This window comes from Colobus angolensis, unplaced genomic scaffold, assembly GCF_000951035.1.
Source record: "Colobus angolensis palliatus isolate OR3802 unplaced genomic scaffold, Cang.pa_1.0 Scaffold101, whole genome shotgun sequence".
Taxonomy (NCBI): domain Eukaryota; kingdom Metazoa; phylum Chordata; class Mammalia; order Primates; family Cercopithecidae; genus Colobus; species Colobus angolensis.
The window spans coordinates 5,994,524-6,003,640 of NW_012111031.1; the positions used below are offsets into that span (position 1 = coordinate 5,994,524).

General features: G+C 36.9%; 1 protein-coding gene and 1 pseudogene across 2 annotated transcripts in view; both read right to left on the reverse strand.

The window, feature by feature from the left end:
- The window catches only part of LRRC63 (leucine rich repeat containing 63), a 61,629-nt gene that overhangs the window by 6,518 nt on the left and 45,994 nt on the right, over window positions 1–9,117 (reverse strand). The window contains exon 9 of the mRNA XM_011939858.1: window positions 3,967–4,206. Within this exon, the coding sequence (XP_011795248.1) occupies window positions 3,967–4,206 (240 nt within the window). The remainder of the gene's footprint in view (window positions 1–3,966; window positions 4,207–9,117) is intronic.
- Window positions 115–967, reverse strand: LOC105510188 (annotated as a pseudogene). The gene has a single exon (XR_001001534.1). The product of XR_001001534.1 is annotated as a protein Simiate pseudogene (transcript).

Here is a 9,117-nt window from a genome sequence, read left to right on the forward strand (position 1 = left end):
GCCACCTCGCCCGGCTAGTTTTTGTATTTTTAGTAGAGACGGGGTTTCACCGTGTTAGCCAGGATGGTCTCGATTTCCTGACCTCGTGATCCGCCCGTCTCGGCCTCCCAAAGTGTGTTTGCTTGTTTTTAATCAGAAAAACATTCCTTGCACGCCAGTTGTTAGAGAGATGCAAGAGAACAGGGTGAGTACAAGGGCAGGCCAGATCTGGCAGGCTGAAGACAAATGGGAACCAGGCTCATTACGAAAGCCAGAGAGGGAAAACGAAGTTAAGTGAAGCACTAGGCCTCCCCAGCGTATGGCTGTGAAGTATGCTTCACATATACTGGTTCTCCTTCCGTGCACGGATGGTTTAGGCCAGGTAACAAGAATCCCGCTTTGCTTTTTGCTCCATGTCAGTCCTCGTGACGTTGATGCATGGCATTAATGCATTTTCACCATGACTTCTTCATACTGTTTTTGTGTCAGTAACCCTTCTGTTATGTTTTTACTTTCTTCAAATTTGGGTAACTCAACTGCAATGTAGCCTTCAGTGGATGGCTTTTCTTGAAGAATAGATAGCTTATGGAGAATGTTTTCATTCACTTCCATCGAACATCCTCTAACACAACTAGATACAGTATATTCTTCGCCATCTGAACAGTAAATCTTAGAGAGAGGGTGCAAGTTCTGTTAGAAACTGTGCCCCCCACTTAAATTTCCCAGAGACCTTGTTCTGAAGTCTGCTACAGTTGGTACTGATCTGACAGGGAATGCTTTTAATTGTTTCTCCACTTTGCAGAACTGGATGAGATTCTGCCAGTGTGGTTACACATATGCGGTTAGAGTGCTGTGGTATACAGTGGTCCTCACAAGATTCTCCTTTGACATCTGCTTCGTACCAGCGAATGAAGTATTGATCCACAAACAAAGGTACCACTGGTTCTGCGGTTTCGCGCTTGGTAGCCATGGTGACGTCAGGCGCCACCACCCCTATAAATTAAACTTTATCATAGATATGCATGTATAGAAAAGCACAATGTATATAAGGTTCAGTGCTACCCATGGTTTCAGGCACCTACTGGAGGTCTTGGAATGCATCTGCCAAGGATAAGGGATGACTACTCTCTCTCTATTTATGTGTGTGTATATATTTATATATAGTAATTATATATATATATTATTCAACTATTTTAAGCATTGCAATATCTTCTTCCAGTTAATGGCTTGTCTTTTAATTTCATTGATAGTATCTTATATTTATGTAAATATTATACTTTTGTCAAATTTATAAAACACTGCTTTACTGTTTATATTTTTTGCATTGCGTTTAAGATATGTCTGCCTACCATGAAGTCATAGAGAGCCTTCTACACTTGCTTGTAAAAGCTTTAAAGTTTTGCTTTTCATATTTAAATCTTTAATCAAAACGGAAATGATTTTTTTGTGTGTCTGATGGTGCCATATATATAGCAGGAATCTGATTTTATTGTTTTTTCCTTGTGGATGACCAAATGTCTCAGCATCATGTATTCAAAAGTCTATTCTTTCACTACTGATCCACAGGGCTATTCTGTCAAATGTCAAGTTTTCCCACATGCATCAGAACAAAATAACTGGGCTGTTTTCTCTTCCATTGGTTGATTTGCCTTTCCTTGAACTTAATACCAACCTTTATTGCCTTCTCTAACTTTGTAGTAAGTCTTGATGTCTAGTGGGCAAGCATCTTAAGTTAGGCTTCTTTTTCAGGTTTCTTTTGGCTATTTTGGAGCCTCTACTTTTCCATATACATTTTAGAATAAGCTTATCAAGTTTCTGAGAAAATTCTATTGGCATCTTCACCAGAATTGCATTGAATTTATAGCTCTATTTGGGAATAACATGTGTTTTTAGTACTGAATCTTATTATCCCTAAGTATCTATATCTCTTCCATTTAATTCAGCCTTCTTTACTATTTTATAAAGATTTAGCTTTTTTCATAATGTTTTGCACATTTTTCATTTAATATATTTATACATTAGGTTTGTTTCTTCCTATCATAAAAGTATCTTTTAAAAATTATATTTCTAACTGTTTGATGTCTGGTTTTAGTTATATTTTTTAAACCTCATATTTGTTATTAGTATTTCATAGAGATCATATTTGTTTACCTACATATTTTCCAACTGCTTTTCTCACCAATCCTTCTTGCCTCTCAGAACTTGCTTCTGGAATCATTTTTCTTTTGTCGATGTACATCCTTTGCAGCTTCCTTTGGTGAAAATTTATTGGGAGTAAATTCTGTTTTGGTTTATATAAAAATACCATGTTTTCTCTTGTTCTTGAAAGCTTTGGTGGGCAAAATAATATTTTTTTTCAGTCACTGGTCCACTGTTGCTGGCAGTTGATTTGTTGTTTTTTGTAAGTGATTTTTTTTTTTTTCCTGGCTGATTTTAGGTTCTTACCTTTGTTTTTGGGGTTCTTCAGTTTTACCACAAGGTATTTTACTTAGCTTTTATAGAGCTCCCGATGATGTCTGTGAATTCACATCTTTTACTTCTAAGAATCTGTAGCCAATATCTCGTTGAATAATGACTCCCACCATTCTCTCTGTTCTCACTTTCAGGGTCTGTAAGTGTATGTTAAATCTTGTCCTTTTTTCTCCAATCTCTTTACCTCCTGTCTGCATATTTACTATAATTTCTTCAGATCTCTCTTCATGTGTGTATAATCTGCTGTTTAACTCACGCATTGAGTTAATGTTAACTATTATTTTTTAGTTTCTAGAATTTCATTTTACTTAACATTTCTTTCTCATGTTTTCCTGGTCACAGTTGCAATACTAATATCCTAGGTCCTTGGAAATTAGTATCTGTTTGATTGCTTTGCTTTTTTCTTGGTGGCTTGTTTCCTCATATATTTGGAAATTTCTTTAAGCTGTGAGCTAATATTCATTTGAACATAATTTTCTGGAACGTTTACAGTCTAAATCGAGGATGTTTCTCTCAAAAACATTTTTTTCTGCTGGGAGAGTTAGTTCACTGCTCTGGGACCGTTAAGCCTCTTTTGGAGTCCACATTTAATTCAGGAATCTCAAATTCAGCTTCCCAAGTACCTTGTGGTGAATCCAAATCTCATGATCCCATATCTGTTCACCACACACTAGTTAGGTTATAATTCTTCAAAAAAATTACTGCTTTTGTGATTTTTCTTACTTTCTCATGTGCATTCACGAATATTGACATCTTAATACGTTAAAATCAAAACCTTTTGGGACTGGTTCCTTTTTCATTGGTAGATTTTTAACCACTGTTCAATTTCTCCAGTAGTTACTAGGCTGTTTAGGTTTCCTACCTTTTATTGAGTCAATGTTTATAATTTATATATGCCTGGGAAGCCATTTTACTTAGGCATATAGCAAATATTTGTTAAATTAATAACCTAAGCACCGATGGTCAGTAATTCAATAAAAATGGTCCTCTATCGTCTGAAGAAAATAAGCGACAAGCCTAAGTGGACTGTAAGGATGTGGGAGTTTTAAGTACCCTGGTCTTGAGATTAGGCAATGATTCCAACGCTGGTCATTGATACCGTGAGGGAGGTTACTCCATCCAAGCCTGCTCTATTCCTGATCTCCATGACGTCACAGTGGAGTGAAACACCTCCCAGGATAGTGTGCTTGGAGCCAAATAATTTTTTTGGAAGAATCTACTTCTATGAACTCAGAAATTTGTAGAAAAGATTTATGCAACAGCCATATAGACAACTCACATTTCACACTGGATTTAAGTAACAACTTGAGAATATCACACAATGGGGTCGGATTCAGACTACATTATTATACCTGAAGAACTGGGTGGAGCGATTTGAAGAATTGTGTGTATGGTTTTGTGTGTGTCATGGAGTACGTGTGCGTGTTAGTGACACTGTTATCTAAGCCTGTAATGAAGAACGTTTTAAATGCTTAAAGATATATTTTGGTTAAAAGGGCTTCAGCATTTGCTCACCATTTTAGTAACTTCTGAACTTCTACTGGGATCTTATCATAAAATTTATGTAGTTTATTTTGGACAATGAACAAAGAAATAATTTGAGTAAGTTGTTGTGGATTATTCAAAGAATTCTCTCTCCAAAAACAAGGATGAGTGAAATTATTCTCAAACTGAATTTTTGTCAGGTTAAGCTTCAAAATTCCATGTGGGAAAAAATTCAGTTCATTCCCATCAACGGTCAGTCTTTCAAGTGATCTGTAAATAAAGGACACCATGCTTTAAAAGGTATTACACAATTCATAATATTAAAGTAAAATTCTGCCTCAATTGTTCTTGAAAATTGGCATTAAACCTAGTACCAATAAAACACAAGTATGAATTTAAGTATTTCTTTAGAATCAATAGAATTAATTTCTAAAGCAACGGAACCAATATAGTATTATGCAAAATAAGTGCATTTAAGTGAATAGCACAGTTTAAGTATATAGTTTGGATTTTTGCAATATGTCATCACTATGGAACAAAAAATATCCACAAACACAAGACTAATCAATGTCCTATTACATAAAATATAGTATAGTATGATACACAGAATATATTTTCATAGACAAATTAAACATCAATACATATATATTTTTTCATTTAAGCCCCATCAAAATATTTATGCTATCAAAACATATTATGTGCTATTTTGTGCTTTAACTTTTCATTAACTGGGTCCTCTGGGTTTTTTCTGTGTCAATTACTTCTAATAACCCTTATTCTTTATTCAAACAGAGCCAACATTACTGATTTTCTTATTTTCATTTGCCTCAATGGTATTTTTGTACAGTCGTGTATCTCCTTTCTAATTAGTCCTAGAAGCAGACAGAAAAGAGTCTATTCATGAGAGACCCATCAAAATCAAATCGAAGGCTGGTCCAACTTGTCAAATGTATTAGAGGTGAAAAGGCTGATATATGAACTTTAGGAAACAAATTGCTGAGGGCCTCTAGATTCTCATTTACAGTCTAGTTTCACATCTCATATCCACACAGTGTAACTTATTTATGACTCCTGCTGATAACATTAAAATGTGATCAACAAGGGTATTTAAAACAATGAAGCTAGGAAGATGGCACCTCAGCTCTCTTCATCCCTCAACCAGAGTTTGACTAATTCACCTCTCATGGTCTGAAAAAGGTGAGCAAGACCCTGGACTCTGCCACAGTCCTGAGAGAGCTGGCATGGCCACCTTTTTCTTCTGCACAAATCACAAGCCTAGGGGCCAGCAGGAGAGAGTCCTGCTCTGGTCTGAATGTTTCTGTCCCCTCAAAATTTAAATGTTGAAATCTTCACCTTAAGTTGATGGTATTTGGAGGCGGGGCCTTTAGGAGGTGACTAGGTCAGGGTGGGAGCCCTCATAAGTGAGATTAGTGCCCTTATAAAAGGGACTTGAGAGACCCCTCACCCCTTCTGCCATGTGAGGTTAGAGTAAGAAGATGGCTATCTGTGAGGAAGGGGGCTGTCACCAGACACCACATCTGCTGGGGCCTTGATATTGGATTTCCCAGCCTGTGGGAAATAAATTTCTGGTTTTTATAACTTCCCAGCCTATAGTATTTTGTTATAGTAGCCCACGCTGAGAAATACAAACTCTATGTGCACAATCACAGTGAGTGTGGCACACCCTAGGCAAATGCTAGTGAAGGTTCACCATGGCTCACCAGAACAGCCATGGTGAGGCTCTCCCTGTCTGAGTTGGTCTACCTTGGAGGACATACCCGTTTAGCTGCCTCCTTCCCCTCAATGAGTTCTAAGAGCGTTAGGGGGAGGCTAAACCATTGTTTGTTGTTGTTGTTGTTGTTGTTTTGAGATGGAGTCTCACTCTGTCGCCCAGGCTGGAGTGAAGTGGCCCGATCTTGGCTCACTGCAACCTCTGTCCCCTGGGTTCAAGTGATTCTCTTGCCTCAGTCTCACAAGTAGCTGGGATTACAGGCGCCTGCTACTGCCATGCCTGGCTAATCTTCATATTTTTAGTAGAGACAGGGTTTCGCCATGTTGGCCAGGCTGGTCTTGAACTCCTGACCTCAGATGTATACCACCATGCCTCACTAATTTTTTAATATTTTGTAGAGATGGGAGTCTCACTATGTTGCCCAGTCTGGTCTCAAGCTCCTGGCCTCAAGTGATCTTACCACCTCTTTTTTTCTATCTTATTAATTTTGGCATTCTATTGTACTTCCCTAATCTGTTGGTGGTTATCAGGCAATCCACCCGCCTTGGCCTCCCAGAGTGCTAGGATTACAGGTGTGAGCCACTGCGCCTGGCCGCTAAACCATCCTTAAAGCTAGAATAGCTCTGTATTGAGACAGCCTTGGCAGCTGAGCACCCTGGGGTGCAGAGAAGCTTCCTCCTGGTCCACCACTCACTTTCTTAGCATTCTGAGTGGTGTTCTGTGACTGCCATTGGACTTGCATGGAAAAAAGAGTGTCCAGAAGAGAAAACACATAGAACATACAAAGCAAAGGTCCTGGGACAAGCACCTTCTGTGGAGGGATGGATAAAAAGTTGGGGAGGGGGGGTAGGAAAACAAGATTCAAATACAGCACACACAGAGATGTTCTGGAACCAAAATGCATGATTTGTAAAACTAAAAAGTTAAGTGATGAATGAAAGAAGAACATGGTCTTCATGGGGATCCAAATTAAAGGCAAAGACAGAGTAGAAGAAATATTTCAAAACAACAAAAGAAAGAAAGAAAGAAAAACCACGAGGAAAAATCCAGTACCATGGAAGACAGATCTAGGAAATCTAACATGTAAATATAGGCATTTTAGGAAGAAAATATGAAACAGATGAGGAAATAGTTAAACATATTTTCTTAACCAGAAAAGAGAAGTTTGAGCTGGCTGATTAAAAGAATTCACTGAATTCCAGGAAAGACAGATTTAAAAAAAGACAACTTGTAAGCATAATCTAATACAATTCTGAAAGGTCAAGATTATGGGAGAATCTTAGTCTTTCCAGTTAAGAATAAAAGTCACTTAGGGAGAAAAAAGGATCAAACTGGCATCAGGTGCCTCCCCAGCACCCTGGGAACTAGAGGAGGACACAATCATGGAGGTTACTGTGAAACACAACCTGAATTCACAAGCTGAATGCAAGCTTGTCCATTCACTGCAGACATCATTTATTTGTCAGGGTTAAAGATTCCGAGAAAAATTACCTATGTATTCCATCTGAGGAAAATACTTAAGGAAAAAAGCTAAACAGCCAATGAATCAAAAGAGACACGGCCAGGTTCCAGGTGAGAGGAAAGGAGTGAAACAGCTGTAAACAATGAGTCTTGAAATACATACAGATAAATATAAAAGGAGAATGAACTAAAATGCTTGTAAGATTTAAGTGCTAAATAAACGTTCTTTAATAAAAAGAGACATGATGCAAAGGAAAATACTAATGAGAATCTGAAACAAAAGTTTCTAAACTATTTCCGCAAAACCTGGAGTTGGATAAGGGGAAGATGAGTTTGGAAAGAAAGCAGGAAAATAACAGTGTTCTAAAGGTCTCAACGAACAGCGGAAGAAGGCAGCAGTGGGGAGATAGACCATCATGGTGGAGGAAGTAGTTTTTATTTTGCCTTTATAAAACATTAAAGAAAATGTGTTTGATTATGAGTTTGGGAAAATGGAAGATCACCACTAACAGATTAGGGAAGTACAATAGAATGCCAAAGTTAATAAGATAGAAAAAAAGAGGTGGTAGGATCACTTGAGGCCAGGAGCTTGAGACCAGACTGGGCAACATAGTGAGACCCCCATCTCTACAAAATATAAAAAAATCAGCAAGGCATGGTGGTGTACACCTGTAGTCCCAGCTATTCAGGAGGCTGAGGCAGGAGACCTGTGGGAGTCCAGGAGTTCAAGGCTGTAGTGAGCTATGATCGTGCCACTGCACCCCAGCCTGGGCAACAGAGTGAGATCCTGTCTCTAAAAATTAAAAGTAAAATAAATTCAAAAAGTTAAAAAGAGAACAAACAGCATCCTAAAAAAATAGGTAGGAAAGGGGGAAAGTAAATAAATACTAAGTACAAAGTAAAATGAAAAGCAAAAAATTAAATATGTTGGCCATAATAAATAGGAACAGGCTGAAGTCTCCTACTAAAATATAGAGATTCTCACATAGGAAATTAAATAATTGATTTAAATATTGTAAAAGCAGAGATAAAATTATCTCATTCCGCTAAATGGAAGATTACGTTCCTAGGAAACAAAATACAATGCAGTAAAACTAAATCAGAACTAACAGGAGAACTTGGTTACATACATTAGTTTTAAGTTAATATAAAGAAGTACATAGCTTTTCTCTATTCTGTACTGAAAATAGTTAGAAACAAGTGGAAATAAGAGAAATATTACATTACATTCATAGTAACAACCACAATTATAAAACACTTAGAAAAGGTTATTAGGAAAAATATGAAGTGACTCATAAATTCTTATGAAGAACATAAAATGAGATCTGAAAAAATGAAAAAAATGTTTTAGAGTGGAAAAATTTATCATCAAAAATATAAATTCTCCCAAATTTATGAGTAAACTCTATGCAATTGCAATTAAAATTCTAAAATGTTTTAGAGTGGAAAAATTTATCATCAAAAATATAAATTCTCCCAAATTTATGAGTAAACTCTATGCAATTGCAATTAAAATTCTAACTTTGTGATTATGTGTGTTGCTGGATGTGCTAGAAATGATACAAAATGATCATAAGGATTATGTTCTAAAGAGAACAGTTAAGAGACTATTATTGAAAAATAATCTCCCTACTAGTTATTAAAAATTATTCTGAAGTCACAATCTAAACAGTATGATACTGACCTATAAGGACATAGGTAAACTTCAGAGTTTTATTAATGTTAGAATTGAAGCTTTGCACAAAAATTATATTTTGTATTATTAGCATTTTGCATATATGTATTTCCTTACAAAAAATAAATGAAACATAATAAGAGTCACAGGTACACATAGAGACAAATAGACGTTAAGTAGCTTATCTATTCTGTTAAGTAGTCATCTGTACTGTTCTTTTTTTTTTGGAGACGGAGTCTTGCTCTGTCGCCCGGGATGGAGTGCAGTGGCCGGATCTCAGCTCACTACAAGCTCCGCCTCCCGGGTTTACGCC